General features: G+C 46.5%; 1 protein-coding gene across 2 annotated transcripts in view; it reads right to left on the bottom strand.

Annotated features, from left to right (window-relative positions):
- Positions 1–25850, bottom strand: part of VANGL1 (VANGL planar cell polarity protein 1) — a 43679-nt gene extending 17829 nt beyond the window's left edge. The window contains exons 1-4 of one of the 2 annotated variants that reach the window (XM_021548888.3): positions 25721–25850; positions 17810–18090; positions 15955–16081; positions 12193–12800 (exon numbers count right to left, since the gene is read on the bottom strand). In XM_021548888.3, the coding sequence (XP_021404563.1) occupies positions 12193–12800; positions 15955–16081; positions 17810–17892 (818 nt within the window). In that variant the 5' untranslated portion in view covers positions 17893–18090; positions 25721–25850. The remainder of the gene's footprint in view (positions 1–12192; positions 12801–15954; positions 16082–17809; positions 18091–25720) is intronic. The other variant, XM_085591789.1, reaches the window with a different exon arrangement.
- Positions 25851–26165: the final 315 nt, after the last annotated feature.

The following is a 26165-nucleotide window of genomic DNA, read 5'->3' as shown; positions in this document are numbered from 1 at the left end:
AGTCTAACCTGAGTTTTAGAAACAATGGAGGTTCTGGAGCACCAGAAGAGCTTCCTATGGAAGGCAGAGGACTCTCTTTGGAAAAAAACAAGATTTAATCCCTTGCTGAGACTAAGCTTCTTGCCAGGTTCCCTGTATGCAATTCTAGGAGGCTTTATTGCAACAGGTCAGCCTAGGTAACTGGAAAGGTTCCCTTCCATCCCCTCACAGAACACCAAAGGGAGTCTAACATGTGGCAAAGCCACATGGGCCCAGTTGCCTCAGCTCATCCATGGGGATGGATGTGAGTGTACAACAAAAGCAGCTTCAGGAGCTGCATCTGAAAGAGCAGCTTGTGAACGCCTGAACATGTGGTGCAACTAACTTCTCCCTCAGAAGGCTGAGGAACCCAGATGCCAGGAGAGCAGGCTCCAAAGCAAACTGCCCACATCCTCTTACGGCAAGACCACCTCTCCAAGGGGAGCAGATTGTGTGAGGAGCTGTTGCAAGTACCTACCATGCAGATACCTAGCAGAACCATTAAATCCAAATGGCATAGCTCATCATGGATTAGCCAGGGCACAATAGCATCTTTCAGGCACTCACAGCTTGGGCTGCATTTCAGCCAGTTCCTCAGACACCAATAACCACATGCAGATGCCCCAAGAGCTCTCAAACTAGACACCCACTTCCCTTTGATGCATAGAACACATTCAAACAGGCAAAGGCACTACCTTCTCATCAAACAGAAAGAGAACACTTGCTACCAGCTCCAGGGTCTGCTGCAACACAGACAAGAAACATGAGAGGCAAAGGAGCTGCCTGTGCCCTGCCATGTATCTGCCATGTCCCAGACACCTACAGTGAACCAAAACAACACCTGGCCAGACATCCACACCTCAAGCCCCACCCAGCACCCTCAGGAGCCACCAGTAGTTTAACTGGACCTGGAGAGCAGCAGCTACTGGATCCAGGAGCTAGAGCTCAGAAAGGGGTCTGCTAGCACACCAAGGGCACTGCTAGCACGCCAAACATTTGTCTCCATGATATGGTTTTGCCAGGTGCTGGGGGTATCGTCCAGGGAGCTAATGAGAGTACTATCTTGCTTATTCATGAGGAAAAAAACATAAGCAAACTACCAGCTACTGTCTGCTCACACTAAAGTAAAGCCAAAACTGTGAAAGGCTTTCTTCATCTATTATAAGCAAATGGGCAGTTTGGGAAGGAAAGCAGTGAGAGAAGAACACAAAGGGAACAAGTTAAGTGAAAAGGTGATGGAAAGAAGCTGCTCCTGAGCCTTCCCCACAAACCTGCACAGCATGGTAGACACAGGCACCCCAGAAATACACAGGTGTTGACAAAGAAAGGACAAGTTGGCTTATTCAGGCACTGTGGGTGTTGCATCCATCTGCCAGGAGTTCAAAGGGATCCACTTGTCCACACCCAATTCAACACAGACCCATGACCAATTTGAGATAGTCAGGAACACTGCTGAAGTCAATCTTACAGTTAACATTTGCACAGCTGAGCAGATTATTGAGGCCAATGAGCCCTGTAGAAGGATATTTGCATGGCTCAAGATAATAATTTACGATGTCCAGTCTCACAGCTGGAGATATGACTATAAACCAAATCCACTGAAGTAAGCTATCATCCATTTGTGCACCATGTCCAGCTCTGAATCTTCAAGGACATGACCTGAGGTGCTCCAGACCAATCCCTCATGCTTAGGCCAAGGCTGGTCCTCTGTAGGTCAGATGGATTGGGGAGGAGAAGTAAGGACTTGGAGGCTCTCCTTTCCCCAAGGCTCAGCAGAGGAGCAAATTTGCAGACAGAGCTGTGCCCCACCAAGGAGGGCTCCTGCAGACTGCAGGAATCTATGGGGGCTGATGGGATTCATGCAATACTCCTCAATGAGCTGGCTGATGTCATCACAAAGCCTCTCTTGAGGATTTCTGAGCAGTCATTGTCCTGATTTTCAAGAAAGGCAAGAAGGAGGATCCCAGATACTACAGGCCTGTCAGTGTCACTTCAGTGCCTGGCAAACATATGGAGATTATTCTGAGAGGTACTGAAAAATACCTGAAAGTGTGACAATAACACAGTCATCACACACAGCCAGCACAGCTTCATGAGAGGAAAGTCCTGCTTAACAAACCCCAATTCCTTTCATGACAAGGTAAGCCAGCTACTTGATCAAGGGAAGCCAGCTAGTGTAATCTTTTTGGATTTCAGTAAAGTTTTTGATACTGTCTCTCGAAGGATCCTACTAGACAGGATGTCCAGCATTCAGCTGGATAAACACATCATGTGATGGGTGAGCAGCTGGGTCAGGCACAAAGGGTTACAGTCAGTGGTGTGACATCAGACTGGAGACCTGCCACTTGTGGGGTTCTACAGGGCTCCATCCTCAGCCCTGTGCTCTTCAATATCTTCATAAATGCCTTGGACACAGGACTGGAAGGGATACCAAGCAGTCCTGCAGATGATACAAAGCTGGGAGGAACAGCTGATGCCCTTGAAGGCAGGGAGGCCCTACAGAGAGACCTGGGCAAATTACAGGGCTGAGAAATTACCAACCATATGAAGGGACAGATTCTGCATGTGGGGACAATTCTGGAACTATAGAGAGACTGGGAAATGAGATGCTGGACAGCAGTTACACAGAAAGGGACCTGGGGGTCCTGGTCAATGACAAGCTGAATGTCAGTCTCTCTGTGGCCATGAGAGAATTCTATCCTGCATCTTTCCCTCAGCTCCACCAAACCTTTCCTCTCTCGCCACAAGCCTTTGGTACCATTAAACACCACAAGGATAGTTAAGAAGACTGCAGAAATTAAGCTGAGCAAAATAATCCAACTAAAAAAATACACACACAAACTGCAAAGCTACATGGATAGGTAACAGAGATATAAATTACCAGGTTCCCCAGTTCCACCACTGCATTGCTGTGCAACTAGACAATATTTCTTTGGGAGGGGTGAGGAAGGATCAGGCTGCTGACAGAATTTTTTCTGCAGCAGCATTAGCTTAAGAAGTGATGCGGAACTATGATCAAACATTTATGTAATTGAGGGTGTACCAAGTATTTCTGAGGGAGGTGCAACCTCTTTCAAAAGTTTCTACACACTTCAGGTTGTATTTAGGATTTAGAGACTTTCAAACAATTCAGGGGGACAGAACAATACTAAGGTGTGCTTTACCCTCTGAACACAGGAGTTAGGAGCAAGATCACAAGCTTAGCCTGCATGCAAGGGTGAGTTGAGACAGGCACTCAGTGCAGACACAAAGGATGAAATACCAGACACCCCCAAGTCCTGAGCTACAGGGCACCCTCCAGCTCAAGCACCCAGGAACCCCACAGAAGTCAGGAATATATGGGACCCAGACTACCATTTCCAGTTCCTGGGAGCAGCATAATTCACAACAGTGATGCATTTCCTCTTCCCAGCATACACACATACTATGCCTCTGATTAGTCTGAGCCTCAAATGAAAAAAAGTATATGCAGGAACTGGCAGGTATGGCAAGAAGTTTGTAAGAGTCTGCATTTACACGAGATAATTTAAAGCCACTCTTCATGCTTCAAATAAAGCCAGTCTTTAGCCAAGGAATTTTTCAAGCTACATGAATAGTGATGAAGTAACTAAGGGTGGGGCTTTTTGTTAGTAGTTTTTTTTGAGGGTGGGAGAAGGGGTTAGCTGCTGATTTAGGGTGTTTCTTTTAAGTCAAAGCTAACAAGTACTGCTTTAATTCCAAGGGAATAACAAAGGGTTCAAAGCTTCTACTGGCAGTGAAACTCCAGTGCTGTAATAGGACTTCACATTTAGATGCTGCAGCCATGAAACATCAGCATTCAGCTCTTGATCCTACAGCTGCCTGGTCAGATGCTCTCTCAGGAAATAGAGAGTATCTCTTTGACTCCCAGGTGGGGATGGGATTAATGTGGCAGGACTTTGAATGAGGCTGTCTTTTGAGTCAATAGAGCAGCTTTAACTTGTTCTAGGGTTCCTCTCCAAACACCTGGGAATGTTGTTCTTCTGCATGCCGACAGAGACAGGCCTGAAGAGGCAGCATCCATGTTAGCCACTAGCAGACCTTTGCACACAGAGAGGTATCAGATCTCAAACTACAGCCCAGTCTTCCCTGCACAGCATCCCTCCACCGTGGAACACAGCATTCCTCACAAAGTTCCACACCAGCAAGCTTTGCACAAGCAAGAGCCACCTGATTTTATAACAGCAACCCTATGAACAACACTGGGGCCACAGGGACATGACCTGCAGCTCCAAGCTGAGAGAAAAAAATCCAGCCCCAGCAAGGATGCAGATAACCAGCCCTCTACCAGGACTAGAGGAATGCAAGCCAGAGTCAGCAGCCTGAAGTTCCAAACCACAGCCAAGATCCTTACTGTTGTGCCAGGAATCTGTTTTCCTGTCAGCCAGGGAAAAGCTCTCCCCACATTGTCAGCTGATGTCCCCACTCGACCTACACTGAACAAAAAGAAATATAAGCACTGAAGTTCATTTAAGCATGTACTGGAGGGGTAATCAAGTAATAAGTGAAAATATTGCCTTCAATTTTATAGCCATTAATATATAAATTTTAAAAAAATCTATTACTACCACATAGCTCCCTATTAACTTTACTTCTTCAGGTTAGAGTCAGGAATTAGTTTCCATATTTATTGGACTTGTGCTATATGAGAACTGTAAATTCGCAATTCCTTGTCTTCTTAGCAAAATATGAGCCTCCTCTTTTCCCCCAAAGGGCACACAGCTCACTTCTTTGCAGAATATTTGTATTTCATCATTTACCACAAGAAACAGACCGTCAAAGGTTGAGGGGGTGGAAATTTTTTTGCAGCATTCGAAGATAAAAGTACCTTCATGGCCACAAAATTTGTTCAGCAGCTTGGGGAGGCCATCTGTCTCTGTGGGTGGTACGCAGGCACTTCAGAGGGCACGGCCAGCAGTGGAACAGAAATTCCACAACAAACCCCTTAAGTACAGGGTAGGCTGCAGCACATACCGTTCTTGGACTTCTGGGCAGTGTTGGTTTTGAAAGATAAACCAACAAGAAAGGAAATCCCTGCAGATGAACCCAATGGCATTTCCTCCACACCATCACTTTCAGAAAGACGAGCAGCTCCTAACCAGGGAGCAAGTAGCACTGTACTGGCCATGTGGGTTAATAATTGACAGCGGGCACTTCACCTGCAGGTAGGCTTGTAAACTTTTAAAGTATTAAGTATTCCAAAAATGCAAGATTGCTCCAGGGTATAACAATCAGCCTGCGCCACTTACCCTTGCTGCCTGGCGCATCTGCAGGAGCACAAATAAGACTGGTACTTGGCCTGGTGTCTGGTGTACTCAGCTCACTCTCCTCCCAAAGAGGAGAGATGGTGTGTGCACAGAGGGTGCTGGGAGCAGATCAGGGATCAAGATCGAGGAAGGGAAAAGAGAAGGGTATAAAGAAGCAGGCACTTCAGCTCCCCCAGCTCTCTCCCCTTTATCAAAAGGAGGAGCAGTTCCACATGAAAACCCGTATGTAAAATATAGCAACTGAGGAAAACTTGCTCCTTTCAGAAACCCACACCCTCCATGGCTTCAGAGACAGACTTTACCACATCAGAAACTTCCAGACAAGTTATGCACGTTGTTAATACTTACAGTCCATCCTAGACTTCCTCTCACCTCTATTGAAGAGTACCTGGCATTTCCTGGAGCTTGCTGTTCACATCTGTCACAAACCAGCAGCCTCTTAATGAGGTGTTGCTCTGACCCATGTCATAAGTCCTAGCTGAACTCTGCTGGCAACGCACCCCTTGCACCACCAAACAGACCCTTGTAAAACAGAACGAGGCACCATTCCCATAACTCATCTGGAACATCAAAGGAGACTGCTCCCTACTCAGCAGGGAACAGCACTTTTTTTTTGTTTTCCCCAGAGGCTACTGGAAAATATCCTTCTGCAATTCCAAGGGTGCCCTCCTGGCCAGAGCAGTCACGTCTCTGCAGCACCATCCTCCAGAGGTGAGGCAGCAGACACAGGGGAGGGGGAAAGTATGGCCCGTGACTAAAAATGGTTAAGAATGTGTCTGAAAAGCTCTTCCTATATAGGTCATTATCAGTTCATCCACAAGTCAGAGCTTTCTTCCCTATTCCATGACTACCTCATGGCATGGGGTGTTTGAAAGGTGCTAATAATGCTCAACTGCCCACTGTGAACGTTTCAGGACTGGGAGCATGGAAAAGCAACCCAGATGAGCTGCAAGAAGTTGCAGCGATGATGAGTTGCAAAGGTGGTTGTAAACGCAGTTTTGTGAAGTGCTGTGGGAGAGACACTGGTTGGGGGGGTCACAAGTCTGACACCTCTCAGTGCTAAAGAAGCTGCTCTGGAGGAGACCCCTCAGTTTCCCCAGGAGCTTCACACCTGCAGATGCAATTAGCACCCATTTAGCCGCCTATCCTAGAACTTCTAAGGAAGGGAGACTGATCAATGCTTCTGCTCATCCCATTTGGTGATGGGCAGGAGAAAATCACACAAATGGGCACCAAGATACCTGTACAGATTTCACGACAGCGGAAACGTATTCAAGGACAAGGCTAATTTCACACAGGCCAGAAGCTCCAGCAACAAAGCTGGTCTGCAAAGTCTGTGTAACATACTGTTCTAGCAAGTTCCTGCAATCAAAGCAGCAGGACAGTTATTTTGCTGCAGAACAAGGTAAAAACTCATCAGCTCAATCAATTTCATCAGCGTGCATCATTACAGAAGATGGTGAGGTTGAAGAAACCCCAAGGAGAAAGGAGAGTCAGTGTAATTCCTCAGGTCCCTGGGAACACAGAGCAAACAAGCTGCACACAGGGGAGAAGGAAAAGACTGGAGTGTCTCCAGCAGGATTTAGCTCAGCAGGTAGAGCACTGCACTATGGTGCACCAATACTTGTCCTGCAGTCCTTTCTGACTGCCCTACTGGAAGCAGAAATATCCCAGAAGTGTATGTGGGGGCTTCAGTCCTACAACAGAAACCAGCAAGATTTCAGCAGCTTTTGCTCAGGGAAGAGACCAACTTCCTAAATCCATGGTTTCAACCATGCCTAGAAACAGAAACCAAGGTGTCTATATTCCATGAAAGCTTTCCTTTTGAGGAATAAGATTTTAAAACAGCATAAATATTGACAGAATTCCAGGTAAGTTGACAAGACTCAAGACAAGACTCCAATTCATAGCTGAACTCGTGCTCTTCATTAGCACCCTTGATATGGGGAGGTATACCTGAGCAACAAGATCAGATGTCAAGGCTTACAAATTGCAGGCTGGAATATGGAGAAGCCTATTCCCACTCCTTAGCCCTCCACATATTCCCTCAGCGGTGAACTAAGAACCAGTGGCACCAAGGAATGCCTGACAAGAGAGATCCTTCATCAGATTAATCAGTAAATACTAGAGATCAGCTTTATAAGCAGCAGGACCAACAAACACTCAAAGCAGCTGGGAGACAGATTGAACATGATCCCCTTCCACAGAACATGTCTGCACCTCCTTTCTTTTGTGAGTGTGTGCAAGCCACCAGGTCCCTCAGTAAGGTATTGATAATAAGGTACTGGGTTTTCAGAGACAGGGACTTGTTTTGAGGAAGCAGCTGTCCCCCTTATTTTTAAGCCACAGCTTAATTTATTTTTTAAACCACAGTTCAGCAAACACCCATGCAAATGGAGATGGATAACAGGGATACAGGGAATGTTCAAGTACACTTTTACCATACAGAACTGCTATTTCTGAGTACCAAGCTTCTCTTAATTAGATTGATGAGAGAACACTGACCAGCTCACAGCCATCTGCAAAACTTGCACCCTGATTCCAAAGGTGTCATAGGCTTCCCCACCAGCTTCATAAAGGCAAGTCCACATTAGAAAGGACAATGTCCTGGTTTCTTCTGGGATTGCGTTACTTTTCTTCCTAGTAAACTGATGTTTGGATTGTTGCTAAGCACTGCTTACTCTAAGTCAAGGACTTTTCATTTTCCCATGCTCTGCCATTCAGTGATGAGTTGCACAAGAAGCTGGGAGGGAGCACAGCCAGGACAGCTGACCCAAACTGGCCAAAGGGATATTCCATGTCACAGAACATTATGCTCAGTGTTTCAACTGAGGACAGCTGGCTAGGAACCACCAATCACTGCCTAGGAATGGGCTGGGCATCAGTCACTGGGTGGAGAGCAACTGCATTGAGCATCACTTGCCTTCCTCAGGTTTTATTTCCCTCTCTTTCCCTTCTTCATTACAATTACTATTATCAATGTTATTATACTTAGTTACATTAATTAAAATATTAATTTGTTCTCATATCAACCCACAGATTTTATCTTTTTTTGGATTCTCATTCCCATCCTACAGAGCAAGGTGTGAGTGAGGGGCTGCATGATACTCACCTGCCAGCTGGGGTAAACTACAAGAGACAGAAGACTGAAACTCCAACTCCTTTAAATAGCTGACACAATATAAACTATCACAGCTCTGCTCCTCATATACCTGCTGCAAGGATGAGCAAAAGGGAGGAGAAGGACCCACTCTCAAACATTGCTAAGAAACCAAGACTAACTACACTGCAGGCCAACATTCAGTCTATGTGAAAGATCAGTAATTACCATGTGTATTAGGAAACATTCATTATCTTGAGCTGCCTAGACTAGTAAAGCTCTAGGGTGGGAAAGGGTATTCACTGGATAGGAAGGCAATATGGTTAGCACCCTAACTACAGGAAAGGAGGGGTTTCTCCAGCAAGATCCTTCCTACACAGTTTCTGAACCATAAAGATACTACTGAACTCTGGATGACAAGAGTCAGTAGCATCCCTATTTATAGGGAAAAACCAAAGCTGCAAATCCAAGCCTCCACTCTCAAAGGTATCAGCCTTTCAACTGAAAAGTTATCTACTATTGTCCTCCCCCACCTTTGTTTCCCTTTCTTGTTGCTTTCAAAGTCTCACCACCATTCCCACCCAACCTCCTGTATTTTCCCAGGCTTGACCTTGCCTGCATCTCTGCTGCTCCCTGCTCTTCACCTACACATACCACCAGAAAGCATTTGCCCTGTGTGGCAACCCTTCCTACCAGGAGCAGCAGAGCAGTGAGCTGAGACTTGGCACCACACTCATTAAGACTCCTATTTAATTTTTACCTCTCCCCTCCAAGCTCCTGAATCAATGCCAAAGGGAACGTTCGTTTTGGCAGTCAAGTCTCCCAGAAGAAAAGTTATAGCCAAAGTACGGGGGGTGGGACCAAGACAGCCTATTAATAGGCTGATTATAATATGAATTTGGGGAACTAGACTCAAATATGCTTACCCTCCTGGACCTAGGGCTCTCAGGGGTGGAGTGGAATACCTAACTCAGCACTTTCAACTTCTTTACCGCATCTGCAGCCAAGGAGGGTGGAAAATCCTGTCTGTACCCTGCCTCACAAAAACATGGTTTGCCAGAAGGGTGGCTGAGCTATTGTTTTCTTCCCTTCTCCCCCAGAAAAAAAGCTGCTCTCATACTTACATAGCAGCTCCCTCTGCCTCATCAGAAAAGACCTAGAATTGGAAAGCTTCCATCTTGGATCAAAAAGGGTGATATTCAACAATTTTGCTAAGGAAAAAACACAGAACTACTCCAAGAAGCAACACTGAACAACATAAGATTTCTCAAGTCCCTTCTCACCAACAGTTTCTCCAGAGCACACTAGACTGATAAGGAAGACAGACTCCATGTTTGTTTGCCATCAAAACTTTTAAGATATTTGAGAGCATAAAGAGACAAAAGGTTTTGACTTGAGGAGACAGCCAGATAGATATACTTGTAAAAAGCAAGCTGCTTCCTTCCAGGTGGCAGCTCAAAACCTCCCCAAGACCCCTCTAAAAAGAGTTAGGATAAGGCAAGCATGCATGGTGGCAAGAAGAGCCCAAAGGCAGCAGCAATTGGTATATGGCTACTCCATCATAATTAGAACCACCTTTCCAGCACACCCACAAAGCTGCTTCTCCAACCTTCCTGAAATCCAGACTGTCCTTACATGTCTTCACATTCTCCCATCAACAGACCTCCCACTCCAGCCTCATGCCTCAGCCAGAGAATCAGGGGCAGGAGGCAGCGCTTTGTGACCCCAACCTACATTCCATCAACAAGCATGACAAGACCTTAATGAAGACTCTGCAAAATTATGCTGCAAATATGATCATGAATTTTTTTTTTGTGTTTCACAAACATGTCATAATCCTAAGCCCTTAGAAGCTGAAGGAGATATTAACTACATTCACTTTTTATGCAGTTTGTTACACTGGAGCCACAATCTTTATCAAGATCAAGAGCTCTTACACCTAAGTAACACACAGAGAACAAACTCTTCCTTAGCTGTGAGACACCCAGCCCCTGATCAAACCCACAGCTTTACCTTTGTAGCAGTAAATATGGAAAGACAAACAGGTTTCAAAACACATGCCAGTACATTATGCTCATCTGCCAAACAAAGAAAAAGCAACATTAGTTTAGCATTATCAGACATGCTTGATGAGTCTCTTCTGTAACACAAGACACTGGAGCATCCATGTGTTACATGGCTTGCATTCAATGTACCAAACAAAACTGAAGTCAGCTTGCCAACAAACGTGAAGTTACAAGTTTTCATACATGTCAGATTTTATCCTAAGTTTTACAACTCTTTGCTGCCTTAGTATCACCCAAGACATTTCAAAACCCTGCTGCAAAGAAAGAGCTGGAGAAAACACTGCTTCTAACACACACACTATTAAATATTCAAGCCTTGATTCTCAAGTAAATTCTTTGCCTCCAATGGCAAGTTAGACATGCAGACTTCAGCAGGTGTAGGATCTCAATTCCTCTGAACACAAACTCATAATCTACCACCAAGCACATGCTCTCAAACCAGAACTGCTCTGTGTGTGTATATGGGTAAATACAGACACATACCAAGCTTTCTCTGCAGAATTCACTTACAATTGAACTGCCTCATCACACCTCAAGGCACAACACTGTAGCACAGGGAAACTCTGGTAGTCATCTTTCCATCTCTCTCATCATATAGGTTATGCTGAATCACTGACCACAGAGCAGTTAAACTCAAAAAAATTGATTTCACAAGAAAACCAACAGATTTTTGAAATCCTGAAAGAGACGTTTAATTAAGTCAATTGGTGCACTTCCAAGGGCTCTCCCTTTCATATTTTCAGAGAAGAAAAGCAAACCAGAGTCCAGACCTACTTCACCCAACAGGCCTCAAGTTCTTCTTTACCCAGGAGAAAACTCCTGGACTTCAACTTCAGCCACTAAATCTGCTTCAAAGCAATTCCACCGCTAAGCTAATGACTGCAGGAGACTGCTCCTACATCCACTTAAAGCAGCAGATGCTAATCTCTTCATCTGCCACAGATACACATACCATTGGGGTCTGGACAGGATAAGCTGAACAGATGTTTAAGTGCACATTCAGCCTGGGGAATCATCTCCAGGGCTCAGCTGCCAGCTTCACAGGACACAGGAACTAAGGGATTTCTGGAGAGCTTTGCAGGACACAGGAACTAAGGCAATTCAGACACCTGTCCTCCTTTGTACCCTTGCTGAGGGAAGCACTAATGCCAGCAGGAGGGTGGAAACAGCATGCTTGTGTCTTACCTATGGCTCCCAAATACTCCCAGATACATCCAACCCAGCAAACTGATCCATACCTAATGGCAAAAAGAGCATCATGGCATAAAACCTTCAGCTCCTGCCACATGGCCTGGCCTGCTGCCAGGAGTCTCTGAGCAGTTATGCTCTGCACAGCCCGAAGGGCTGCTCCCAAAGCACTGCCTGGCCCCTACAATCAAAACACACAAGGAGAGCTCTCCACTTTCCTCCAGTAAGGAGACAGGGAAAAAAGCCCAGACAAGGATTTTAAAGATCTCATCAGGCTACTGACCATCCCAAAGTTATGACATAAGCTTTTTTTCATTTACTGAACTGCACAGAACTGCTATGAGGCAGGTACAGCCTCCCCCACACTCAGAGAAGGGCAGAGAGATTCAGTTTGGTAACTTCAGAGGGACTCTGGAATTCTTCTGGCGGTCGATTCAGGAACCAGCAACAACACAGCCTCAAATGCAGCTGATGCTTCACGCCACAGCAGAGCCTCACTTATCCACACCAGCGGACTCCAAGGCCTTGCACCTACCTCAGGTGTCCCAGGCTGTAGTATCGCGACTCTCCGTCTGTGGAGCGAACCACCTTGACGGTGAACGTGGGCTGCAGCTGCCGCAGCTCCAGCAGCACAATGGCCAGGTAGTGGATGAAGAGCAGGGCATCCACCAGAGACACGGCGTACTGCACTATCCCTTGGTAGTTGGTGTCCTTCGAGTCCAAGATGCGAACGCCGTAAAAGAGCCAGTAGGAAAACACAAAGAGGAATATGAGGACCAGCAGAAGGGCCCGAAACACAAACACCCTCGGTAGGTCTGCCTTGGGTTGGCGGAAGAAAAGAGCCCAGGTCCCGATGAGGAGAATGAGGAGTTTAAACGCCACAGAGATGAACAGTCCCTCACAGACGGTACCACATGGCTCCAGATCCTCTCGCCACAGGATCTGGGGTAACAGAATGAAGGCAATGGGGGTAAGGAAGACTAGGAGTCCGAGAACAGCTGCCACTGTTAAGCCCAGGTAACGTTTGCAGTCCAACCCAACGCTGTCTTCCAGATCCTTACTGATCCGGGCAATGTCCTCCTGGGAAATACTGTGCTCAGAGGTGCCTGTGATCGCTGTCGTGGTCTCACCCCAGTTGTCATCCTGAAGGAAGAAGAGATGCATAGAAATAACATTGAAACAATCAGGCTATTCCCTCCAGATGTTCTATTTTTCTTGCCTGGAAAGATTGCTGTGACAGCCTTAAGTCCCAGAAAAAACATACAGCAAAAGCAACACCTTAAACATAGTGAATGAATAATCAACCCTGACAATTAGTAAAGGTTTGGAAACAACAGCAACTTGTCCAAACCAGTGACTGTAAACATTAGGTGCTAAAAGCCCTAACTGCAGAGCGGGTAGCTCAGCTTGCTGTGCCACTCACTGTACACCCAGAGGTTCTTCTTCCAGCACATTTAATGAGTTATATGACATAAGTCTTGGAAACTGTAGTAATCACCAGTTCCCATGTCCAGGGCAAGGACTAGTATTCTTCCAGCCCACAAATTCTGTAGTGCAACTGCACCACAAAGCACCTGGAAGGGAAATTTTCATTTCAGCGTTTCAAGTCAGTTGTTGTTGTTACACAATCAAAAACATGTTCACACGTTATTTTTCCATCCATAATAGAAGCAACCACACCTCCAGCAAGTTCCTCCACTTCATTGTCTTTTATTCTCCTCTACAGTAGCACTGCCTTGAGTAGCTGACAATCTAATAAAGTTTAGTTAAACCAACATGTTACAGGTGATCACAGAGGATATTTCCAGGTATGGGGCTTTTAAGTTTAGAGGATCTTAGACTGCCAAGTAGCTCTGGTATTACAATCCAGGCCATTGTCAGAAGCCACTTACTCACAAAGAGGCTTACCTGAAATACAGTCGCCATGCTGGCAAGTGTCAGATTACATTACATGTTATGAATGTCTCATTTCTTCCCAGCCAACATCAGACAATGTCTGCATTGGTTCTCCCATGCTACAATGCCTCCAATTGCTCCTTCCAGGTGCTGGCACAGCCAAAGAGCTACACTGACATGTACGGATTTGACTCACAGCTGCTGCTGGAGTGACTCATGCACATGGAGGCTCCTGATGCTTCCCACAAATGCATGCCAAAGAGTGGCAACGCATGTGCCTCCGCTGCTTGGCACTTTTGTAGCCACAATGCTCATTCAGAAGCACATTTTTGTTTTCTTCCTAAGAATATCTGCCTGCAGTCTGTGTCATTAATAGGATTTACAACTTCCCTCAGACTTCTCCAACTGCACATGCTGACCAAAACAATTTATTTGAAAGAGACAGGCATAATTTTGAACCCTTATTCACTTCTTTTTAAGAGCTAGATGGAAAGAGTCTTTGGGAAAGGACTAGACTGAAGCAGGACAACTACTTGGAACAACTTCCAACTCCATGGATTTAACTTCTAATGTACTCCAAGACATGAATACCTCCCATGCTTAGAGCAGTAGGGTTTTGAGACAGACCAACCACAAATAGTCAGCATCTTGAATTAATATGAGGGTTTTTTTGAGTCACTTCTCACCAAAGCAGAGGCCCCAGAAGAGATCTGCATTGTAGTATGTCCTGAAAAGCAGCATATTCCTGCCACATTGTACTCTTTAACAGCACCTCTGCAATTCAAGCATTTCAACTATTTTATGTTTATGCATTAAGTAGTTCTACATAGTTTCCTCCATTTGATGAGCTGCAAAATTGCCCAGAAAAGAGAAGGGACAGGAACACCAAGGCAGTTTAAGGCTACGTCCCAGAAGACAACAGGCAACCCTAGTCACAGTTTAGCCCTTGCAACTCTTGCCACTTGAAAAAGTGGACTACAGCCTAATGCAAAAAAATGTGCATTTATGTGGAACCACAGACTCAGCGAATGCTTTGGGTTGAAAGGGACTTTAAAGATCATCCAATTCCAACCCTCCTACCATGGGCAGGGTCATCTTCCACTAGACCAGGTTGCTCAAAGCCCCATCTAACCCAGCCTTGGAACATTTCCAGGGATAGGGAATCCACAACCTCTCTGTTCCAGTGCCTCACCACCCTCACAGCAAATAATTTCTTCCTAATATCCAATCTACACCTGCCCACTTTCAGTCTAAAGCCATTCCCCCTTGTCCTACCACTGCATGTCCTTGTAAGAAGTCCCTCTCTAGTTTTCTTGTAGGCTTCTATAAGCTAATGAAAGGCCACAAAACAAGGTCACTTCAGAGCCTTCTCATTTCCAGGTTGAACAACCCCACCTGCCTCAGCCTTTTCTCACAGGAGAGGAAATATGAGGCTAAATCTCTAGTGGTACACGCCTGTTGGACTTGAAGACACTGCTCCCTAGGAGAAAAGTCTGGCTCACAAATCACCTTATTTAGCTTTGGCTTTAATTGAGGAGGTCTGCGTGAAAACAAGGACTTAGGAATTCACCAGCACCTTTAGAACTATTTGAAATAACAGCTGGGACTCATGAAAACAAGGAACTGATTACAAAATACTAAATTACAGGACATGAAATGAGCACATCCATAGGTACATGAATACTGTTACCACCACACAGAGTTTGGCTGGGAACTGCACATAGATTTTTTTTTTTTTTTTTTTTTGGTAAAGGCAGAAGTGGAACCCTACAGCTAAGGATTAACAAACCCCAAATCCAGCCCAAGATACTGAAGCATCCAGCATTCTAGGTCTTGCAGCACTAGCCATTCTTTGAATATGCACCTTTACATCACCTGCTAGAGCAGAGCACTGGATCCATCCTAGGTACAATCCAAATACAGCATTATTCTAGTTTTTACCAAACCTATTTTTAATGTACTAGCTTTGTCCGAGTCCGCCCTCCTTCACAGCTATTTCACACTACTTTCACATTTCTTGATTCCTTTCCCTATTGGAATTCTGGTTCTAATGCGTTTTACAAGATTACCTGGAGCAAATCCTGGTTAAAAACTGCAATACACATACAGCTGAAAGGGTTGATCTGAATAATGCACAGTGAGATGATGGAAACAGATGTTTACATAGAGCTTGGCAGATGACACTCTGGAGAGAGAGTCAAAGTAGTGCCCAAGGAGCTGTCAGAAATAACACGCTCAGAACAGGACAGAAGTGACTGAGACCTTGGCTGCGTGCACGAGCAAAGGGCACCCATAAGCCATGATTCTTTACTAAGCAATTCTTTCTTCCTAGTCATGAGCCAGCAAGCCACACGCTCTGTCCCACAACACACACTCCACGTTTGTTTTCACACCTCCTTACCTGGCCCTCCTCTGCCCGGGAGGCGTCGTTCCCGAGCAGCGGCTCCGCAGGAGGTGTCTGGATGGTGACGGACTTCTCAGACCGACTGCCATCTTTGCTTCGGGGAGATTTGTGTCTGTCCCGGCTCCTTTTACAAACAGAGGAGGAGAACAATATCACCAGTTACTCTACGGAGCAGGGCATGAAATGTGCTGCACCTCTACCTGCAACAAGTGCCCCAAGTATTAGATCAGCCAAGTTTGTCCTTCTCTTGATCAACATAGACTCGGGCTGCGACAAAACAAGCTCTGGAGGAGGTAGAAAAGGGACTTTGCCCAGACAAGCTGAAGCCTGGAGGCTGGGACAGACCACCCTTCAGTGATAGCAGAGGGGAGGACAGGGATACATGCCCACCACCTCACATATTCTTAAAACACCTTCCATCAGTGCTGTGCTTAAAATGAAAGCCTGCATGCTCCAAACAACTGGCAATGCCATTTGGAATTCACTGGTCTACACAGTTCTCACAAGAAAGCGTCTTGCAGGGACATGCCCAGTTAACACAAGGAATTAATCAATAGAGCTTTAGTTCCTGCAAAGCAGAGTCTTGTCATCTCTGACCTTAACACTGTAGGACAATTGGTGAAGTTTATTTCCACTGGTTAATAACCTCAAGTTAACCTCTCAGAAAGAAAGCAAGAACATCAAGCGTACAAGGCCAGTCTTTATTTCCAGAGCACCCTTGCAGACCTCACAGCTTCTCATCTGAGAAAGTCTCAAGATGAATTAAGCCCTACCAATCTGCTCACCAATGCTTTCCTCCCCATTCCCACACGGACAGGAAAGCAGCCTTTGCACTGGAAACCCTCACAGTGCTCAGGGACTGGCTTAACACTCATAAGTATCCCAGCTCTGCCTCTCTCTTGGAATTACCAAAGCCCAAAGGTTTCACGGGATGACACTTTTTCCAGTTGAAGGGCTCTAGGATTTTTATGCTGTTTTTGGAACTCTGAAGGCATCTTTCCACACAGAATTCTAAGTTTAAAAGGGCAATCTCTGTTGCGGGTTGGATGCTAAAGAAGGGAAAAAAGGCAAACAAGACATGTTTTACTCGATAACTGGACTGTGAGCAAAGAGACTTCATGGAAGAATTCTTTTTCCAACCACACAGGGTAATTGCTTCCGAATTGCAAAATTATTTTGGACCAGCTCAGTAATAACTTGCAAATAGTAAGTGGCACATATTTTACATGTATAAGTATAATGTAGGAAAAGAAAACAAAAAAGGAAACGTTTCCAAATAAATCAGAAGTTTCAGAGCAGATGGGTTTTCAGGCTGTTGAACTACCACAACAGAGAGGACTTGCTATTCAAGTTCAGAAAAGCCTGACTTCTAATCCAATCAGTGCTGATAAAGGACTTGTTGCCGACTCAAGTACCACTCAAATTCTATTTAAAAAAACCTCAACACACCATTAACAGTGTAGGCTGGAGGAGGGTGGGGAGAGGCAGGAAACCTTATTATTACAGAATAAAGAAATGGCATCAGAAGACAACTAGCAATTATCAGTTTAGGAAGTCTAACATGTCTTCTTCCCCAGATACTGTACTCATCCCTCCCCTTTAAGAGGGGACTCAGGTGATCTTTTCTTTCTGCTGGCACTATCCCAATCTTTTTGGCCACACATAACCCCAGCATGCACCCAACAGGTTGAATATCACTGAATTAGCAGCTTCAAGTCTCCTCACTGTGTTCCCCATGAGGACTTTCCACATCCAGAGACGTGGGTCCACTGATTTTATCTTGGTTTCCAATTTTTTTTCCCATAGGACATACCCTAACTTAGTAAGTAATTAAAAACAAACATTTCCTTACCCTTGTCTGTGAGCTTTTTTGGAGTGACCTGAGTAGTGGGAGTATCCCGAATATGTTGATTCTGTATCCATTGCAGCAGACATCGGGTTGCACAGAAGGGGCACAGATATTTAGAAGATGAGTTCCTGGTGCTCCTGAGGTGGAGTCCGTGGTAAAAGTGCTTTCCCGGGTACTCTTTGCTTCCCAGTCATCGGTGAGATCTGGTCCTCAGATTGAGTGAGCTTCACTTAAAAGGAATCTGATCAGAGGGGAGGGAGGGTGCTTGGCTTCTCACGATTGACCTAAGAAACAAGAAACAGACATGGAAGTGCACTCTAAGCAAAGCAAGACATCATCCCTGCTCCAAGAATTCCCTCACTCTAGCTGCATACCACACTCAAAGTCTGTCCTGGTCAGCCTCTCCTTCTGATCTAGTGACATATATGCATTTGAAAAGCTTTAAAATTAATTCAGTGCATCTGTTTTGCAGAATTTAGCCCATTTATCTAAAAATCTGGAAGAGACAGTCTAGGTCACCTGGTAGGGACAATGACTTGGAGAAGGGACAGCAGCCTTACATACCGAAATGCACCCACAGAAAAATGACCAGGCTTGGCTTCTACACCACATTTTTTCTCCCGTGTGACACACAGCCCACATAACCCCCAATTCAGAACAGCAGCATTATAGCCTATTTACAAGGGGTGGGGGTGAGTGCAACTTCCCTAGGAGAAATCCTGGAGAGAATCAGCCCACCATGTCTGAACCTGCTTTGTTTTCATAACTGCAAGGTGTGCCCATTATACAGGCATTAGTTACCATACAATCAATGGCACTGTGAACACCTCCCTCTCCTTTGTAACCTTTGCTTCCAGAAGCTAATTCAGGCCTCGAAGAACTCAATTTTATTAAAAATCATCTCTATATATACACATGCTAATAACACTGAGGAGAGTCGATTAGAGATCACGTCTAGCTTATATGGGCCAACACTTCTTACAATGTACTTCCATTTGGAACAACAGCTGTAGTCACATCTGTAAAGGGCAGAAGAGGGTCATGCTTTTTTTTGGAGCAGGGCAACATTAGAACAATTCCCAACACTAACATGGCAAAACCCCTGAGCCCTGTGGGAAGGAAGGGTAGACATCATCCCTAGGTGAGAAGAGAAATGGAAAGAAGGGGAGTTAATCATCAGTTTGAGGAAACACATGCAAATAGGGAAGGGGGAAGGGTGTCAGCTATGGACAGAGGTCCCTTGGCACAGCCTCTGGCACACAGGAGCACTCCCACATGCCTTCTGCCTAGACAACTGCTGCCTCCAGCCAGCACAGGACTAAAGCCATGCCATGCTTTCCGAGTGGGCAAAAGAGCACTTTAAAATTAAACTAGATCCCTCCATAAATTTCTGCTCACAGCAGTTTTTGAAGCTGTTAGCAATCAAACAGGCAACCACTGCTTTCATCCCTCTCCTTCCTCAAAGACAGAGGGACAACAACAGAAATCCTGTTCTGGCCAACTATTCTTGCAAGCCATAAGATTCCTCCACTAACACCTCCATAGAAGCTCACAGCAGAGTGCTCTACCACATGCAAGCAGTGCCAAAGAAGGAAGAGAAGGAAGCCTTTTCCCCACAGGGTTCCTTGGCTGGTGCTGTAATCTGCAACAAAGTAAAGCAGCACCCCCACTGCATCCAGAGCTGCAGGTATTTGCACAACACTTGGGCTTTCCAGGGCTCTTAGAAAGCAGAAAGGCCTGGGGACCTTTTGTGTACAGGATCCCCAAGCTCTAAGGGCATATTGTGCCTCAGAGAATACGGAAAGGACGAATAAGGATGGGACCATAAGGTCCGTTTTTTTCAGGAAGAACGGAACAAGGATGTATTTAAGCATAGTAAAACAAAGCCAAGGCACAGCACAGTTTGGAAAATGGCATCATTACTGTAACAAGCATAAAAATCCCCCAGCCGAGGATGTGATGTTAACACTCATTAGCTCCTGAGATTTGCACACAGCCTTTTACTGCTCCAGCATTAGGCTGTGACTCATTAAAGCTGATTTTTACTCTACTGTCCTGCTAGGCAACCACAGAAAAATCCTTTTTCTGTGTTTGTCTTAGTCTGATAAATGGGGGTGAGGCCACGACCCCCCTACGTTCAAAAGCACTATGAGGAGATGGCTACACAGGACTTTACAGTCATTAGGCACCACAGACCAGGAACACCCTCAGCTGAAGAAAAGGTGACAAGTTATTGTAGTCACAAACCACTGTTTGTGATGTTACTGGAGTCCCTTTGAGAACAACCATTTACCTTCACAGACACATATCACTGCATTACAGGAATAAGAAAAGCAAGGAGAGTTGCTGGAAGACATCAGTAAGGGTTACATATTTTTCCTAGCCCTCTAGGAAAGTATAAACTCTCACCCTTTTCCCCTAACCACATAAAAGTATTTTCCCTCAAATCCCAAGTAAAATAGAGCTGAGGCAGGGACCAGGAATAGAGCTCCTCTTTTGACTCCTCTCACCCCATCAGCACAGGATCATTCTTCTCTAGAGGCCTCTGGGAACATTTCTACAGGTAGAGGCTGCTGTGGAAATGTACAGGCTACCTGGGCAGGTACCATGAACAGGCAGTGCCCATTTGATGGTGAGTGAAGTCAGGCAGTGCTTGGGCACCAGGCAGAAAAGACCAACACAGGAGCATCAGGGCAGGCTGGATCACGCCAACTTTCCTCTTCTGTGTAAGCATGAGCAACCGTTTTGACACAGCTCTGTGAAAAGTCAACAAGGCGGCCCCCAAAAACTATCAAGTCTCCTGGACTACTGTCAAAAGCAGTAATCTTAGAGGTATTTTCCAACCTAAATTATTCTACTATGAACTCAGGGACTCTGCTCCTCATTGCCCCAACTGCAAGATACACCAGTGGCTAAATAGATCTTCCTGCTGAGGCACTCGCAGGCCAGTCAGGAGCAAAATACATCTGCCCAATCTCAGCTGCAAAAAGCAGAAGACCACTAGCTTTGCTTGGTATCCAACTGAGATTGATTGTCAAGGGCTCCCTAGATTTGTCCAACAGAGGGTAGCCTGGATTGTTAGACAGACACCACTCCCAGCCAAGAAGGGAGCAGTCCAAAGAGTCCAAGGAGCACAGTCCAAACACACACTCCTTATAGCCATGCCAAGCCAGTTACCCACCTCCTGCTCTATTTCATGGCAGGAAGGCAGGGCAGCCTTACACCACAAAAGCTTCTGAAATTACTGTGGACGAAGTAAGGAAGGGATCAAAAGACAATTAACAAGCTAAACTACATCTCCGGGTTGGTGCTCTTCCAATGGCATAGACATAAATCAATCCTAGATTAGCCACCACCCCAAGAGTGCCCACTGCTAGAGCCTGAGGAGACCTACACAAGACAAGTTGTACCTGTGTCCTTCATAACACAGTCCTATCCAAACTAAGCATAGTCTTTTACTAAATCACTGTTAATTATGATTCCTACCGTACCCCTCTGGGCAAGAACAACTGTTCTGCTTAAAGCAGCAGCCCCATCATTTGGGGCCTCATCCCTTCACAAAAGAGCGTGAATTCAGAGTTCAATGTAGCCAATCAAAATCATTACATCTTGCAGGACTCTGCTGAAGGCATGGTCTGTTTACAGAGCTTCTGGCCCTGCATGAAACAAAGCTCTGCTGGCCTGAGGGTACAGTTGCACTGTATTTCAGTGTTGACAAGAAAGCTGGTGTAAATAGCTTCCACCTCCACACCACGGTTCACCACTCTTGGTTGTGTCAACACAATTCTCAGCAAGCAAACAGCACTGCTGGAAAACAAAACAAAAAATCCCTTTTCGCCCCCCTGCCACGCTTTTGTCTTGGATCCTTCCCGTGACCTAGTTCACAGCACTGCTCAAAACATCCAAACCAATGTCAGGGTGAATAGCAGCACAAGCAAACAGCTAGAGGGGAGACGGACTGCCTCCTCTGCTCTACCACGACAGTTGTATAAACTGTACACCCAGAACTTTATTCCCAGCACTCTCACGTTGCCTTTTCCTTACTCACTGATGACAGAAAGAAGCCAAATACTAGATGGAAAACAATGTAAGGGCACCCCAAAGTAAATTTTGGGACCCTGCGCTGGCAAGGAGGACTGCCGCACCCTGCACGACAGTGAAGAAATGTAGTTACCCCTGAATACCACAGAGATCACTGTAATTACAGTTTCTACACAGCTACACAACTCATTGTAACTCCCTCTTTTCATACGCTCATAAATCTCAGAAAGAGTTTCTTTTGAATTGCTATTTTCCACACTGGAAGCCCAATCCTATTTCCAATGAAGTTTGCTTTGTGATCGTCTTCAAGGGAGAGAAGTTTGGCTCCCAGCCCAAGAGAAATTTAAAAGAGCAAGTTACATCTTTAAATCAAAGAGGGCAAACGCAAACAACAGCTCCCTTTTACATCCCATGCTTTCCCAATGGATTTCCCCCTGTGAAGTTGAGGCAAATAACTCCAGAGCAGCTCCTCTTTGAAATCTTTGCACAGTTTCAATCTTGATGTGTTTAAAACTTGCAATCAATTAGAGTTGGTTTACCAGTCCGTTCATGAAGTTGTATGTCTTTGGAAGTGCCATCTGGAGAGCAAGCAGCCACAAGTGTCCGTGAGGATGTGTGCACAATTCAGCTCCAAACGCCGTCAGCCTCACTTGCTAAACAGCACCAGCTGTCTATGGGGTAATGGATGCCCATGAGCTATTGCACTGAGAAATCTTTTTTTCCTTCATTTAGTGAAACGAAGAGCTTTGCAAATCAAACACACTGAACCTCACGCACTGAAGGTTCAAAAGCAAAAACAATTAAGACAGTTAAGCAGTGAGGAAGCTTTTCCAACTCTGGCATTGGCTTGGCTGCACAGTACTGCTGCAGCAAATTCCCATTACTCACTTCAGGAAAACGAGAAATTGCATAACTTCAACTGCAGACATAGTAAGACCTATGAGCAATGCCACAGGAACCTCTTGCTTTTGAATTTCCTGAGCAGGCCCCAATCCAGCAACTTGATCTGTAAGCACATAAGTTCATCCATGCTCATCTATTCACAGAGCCAAATATTCCAGTTTTAATGGGCAATATTTTTTTTTTTTTGCATGTCATTAAATAAGGTCAATTTTGGCCTTCAAATATATATATAACTAAACCAGGGCTTTTACTCTATGGTGGAGGCTCTTGATTTGCAAGCCACTCATTCTAAAAAAAACCATTTAGTAGTCAGCAAATACAAGCTCTCTAGCAATAGGTTCTCTTTTCTTTTGCTTCTCAGAAGGTCCTCAGAAAGATTTCACAGATCCCCTGGAATTTCCAGCCCAAAAACTGAAAACCATTAGTCCACAACATGGATATTTCAGAAAAAAAACCTACTTGTGTTTATTGAAGCAATTCACTGTTAAATCAGAACATGCAACAGCAACTGACAAGAGAAATACCCAGGCAAAACCACCACTCAAGTGAGCAGAGCTTCCAAGCAGTAACCCCCAGCCTCTTGTCCCTGTTACACAGCTGGAAGCTCTCTCTGTGAAGCACTTCCCTGGAGGGATGTCCTTTGCCCACTCCAAGAGCCACACCTGTGCTGTCCAAGTTTCTGAAGCACAATGAGCACTTGAGACTATCATGCAAACTACACCTCATGCCATGCTCTCAGACTAGTGAAAGCTTGTCCTTCCTCACTCATGGGTCTGTTCTGTGCTGTAAGACCTTCCAGTGCTCCTCTTAACTCCAGAGCCATGCAACGTGACATAAGGCATGTCCTCAACCTCAGGACACCAGAGCACCTGGGACTGTGCACAGGAATACAGTTTTCCATATTGACATTAAAACAAAACAAATGGGGAAAAGTGTCTCACAAGATGCCACTGACTGCCTATCCCAGCAGGCAGCACCTGTACCTCATTTTCAATATTTGCTTTTAGCCATAGCACTTAGATACTGAGTTAGCATTAAAAGGTATGAACTGCAAAAGGTTTCTCTACTGAAAGAGCACCCCCGCCTTTAGGACACTTCATATCTGCCAGCATTTTCCATTTAAATTTAGAACAAAAAAGAAGTCTACAGACCCTGAGAAAATCCCCAGGACAAAGCACAGTGCGACTCTACAGAATGGAGTCTCTCTATATCACCCTCATGCTCAAATCTTTACAAGTTCAATGCCATTCTGGCCTTGCAAGGAGAGAGGGCAAAGGTGTTGACCCCTGAGAAAATAGCCATTGATTTTTAATTTGACCCAAGTCAGGAAATTCTGACATACAGGCTAATGAGAAATTAAAAGAAGTACTAAAGTAGTTTTTACACGGGTTCATTTTCTTCTTCCAGGCGAACGGTACCAGACCGTACCGTGGAGAAACATGAGCTTACTGTTTCCCACCAGCAGAACTGGACATCACAGCTCTCTACTCAGGTCTGCTCCTCAGGTCCCCACACAGCAGCACAAACCCTGCAGCAGCAAAGTCACGTTTCTGATACCATCCTTTGCTTTGGTTGCAAGAGGTGGGGGGGTAAGGAAGGCAGGCTACAACACAACATGCAGTTCTGCTAGTACAATAACTGCAGTCATTCGGTGGTGTTGCCCTAGTACTGCATCCCAGTCTCACAATGACAGGAAGCCCTCTCCAGATGCGCATATCCATAAGACAACAGCCATCAGGAACAACTGCCACTACTAACCAAAACCAAAAGGTCAGAAGCAACCACTGTGAGCTGCTGGTGAGTGGCTGGGAGCAGTTAGATATTTGCCTGACTGGTTCCAGTACAGCTGGGGATTATTCCAGAATTCGAGCTACAGGGAGCATTTTTAAAGGAGGCTTTCTACAAGACACCATTCATATTTATTTTTCAAAATTAACAACTCTGTGTTGTGATCACAGAGCCAACATTAGCCTCAAAGCTGTGGCCAGCTAAATAGCCAAACCCCAGTGGGGGAAAAGAGCCAAGCATGGTCAAAACGAAGCTTTTCAAAGGTAGCAAAGCACTGCTGAAGTGCCTTCTCCACAACTCTCCTCCTCGAAGTCAGGCTGAGCTCATAGGCAATGATATCACAGAACATACTTCGTAACATCCTAATTTGCACTTCCAGCCAGCGTGACTCCACTTCTTAACTCTTTATAGCCGCACAGATCTTGTGGGCAGTTCATTACTGACAAATCCAGGGTCAAAAAAGTCCCACTGCTCTAAACAGTCACAGAATCGCCCACCTGCCTCCTCAGATCGAAAACGCTGCCATCAAGTCACTCATGCTTTCACTGATTGCAATTCAAAGAGTTCAACCCTCGGCATGAGAGTTAGTTAACCACCCTGACAACCTTCTGAATCAAAAACCCAACCCCCCCGTGCTATTTCGTAGCGGCTCTCCTTCCCGTCACTTCTGCTCCCCGTCCCGTGCTGCCCAGCGGGATGAGCCCAAACACAGAGCAGTCTGTTTTACACGGCGTGGGCAGCAAGGCACCACCAGCAGAGCGCTCACACCAGCGCGGAGCCTCTCGCACGAACAGCGCACGGGCTCCTTGCAAGGCGAGGCTCGGCAGCAGAGCGCTGCTCGCCGTGCGGGGCTGCGCCCGCGGCCCTGCCGGCACCGAGCGTGCCGGCACCGGGATGCCGCGATCGTAGACCCGCAGCCCCAGCAGCCTCACGGCGGGCAGGAGGGAGGCCCCCGCCCGCCTCCCACCTCCGCCCAGGCACAGGAACCAGCGCGCAGCCCGGAAAGCGCCGGGCAGGGCGGCGGGACGCGGCGGGCTCGCACCGCCCGGCCGGGCACGGCAGCCGGAGGCTGCCACCCTGCCGCTCCCGCCGCCCCGGCACCGGGGTCCCGGCGGCGGGAGGGCGTGGCGGGGCAGCGGCATCGCCCCCCGCACGGACAGACGGGCAGACGGACGGACTCACCTCCCTCCCGCGGCCGTCCCATGCTGCCGCCGGCACCCACCCGACCTCCGCCGCCGCGCCGCTCCCCGCCACCTTCCCCGGCGGCGGCCGCCGTCGCTGCTGCCGCTTTCCGCTTCCTGTGCCCGGCACCGCCCCGCACCCGTCCCTCCCCCGCCGGAGCCACCGCCCACGGGCGAGGCTCGCCGGCCCGGGAGGCCGCTGCCCTCGCCGTCGCTGCGACTCCGGCGCCTAAATGCCCCCGGAGCCGGGGTTGCGGCGCACCTGGGGGGTGTGCGGCGGGACCCGCCACTCAGCCCCCCAGGCGTGATTTGACGCTTGGACCTCTCCCCGTAGTTCAGCCTCCTCTGCATCTCGGGCGTACACACGCTCCTTCACATCTCCTGCCGCTTTCTCCATCGCCGCCCGCCTTGCTCCAGCCCATGAGCCCCGCACCTCTTCCAAGGCT

This window comes from Lonchura striata, chromosome 1 (assembly GCF_050655825.1).
Source record: "Lonchura striata isolate lonStrDom1 chromosome 1, ASM5065582v1, whole genome shotgun sequence".
Classification (NCBI taxonomy): domain Eukaryota; kingdom Metazoa; phylum Chordata; class Aves; order Passeriformes; family Estrildidae; genus Lonchura; species Lonchura striata.
This window is presented reverse-complemented; position numbering and strand designations above follow the sequence as displayed.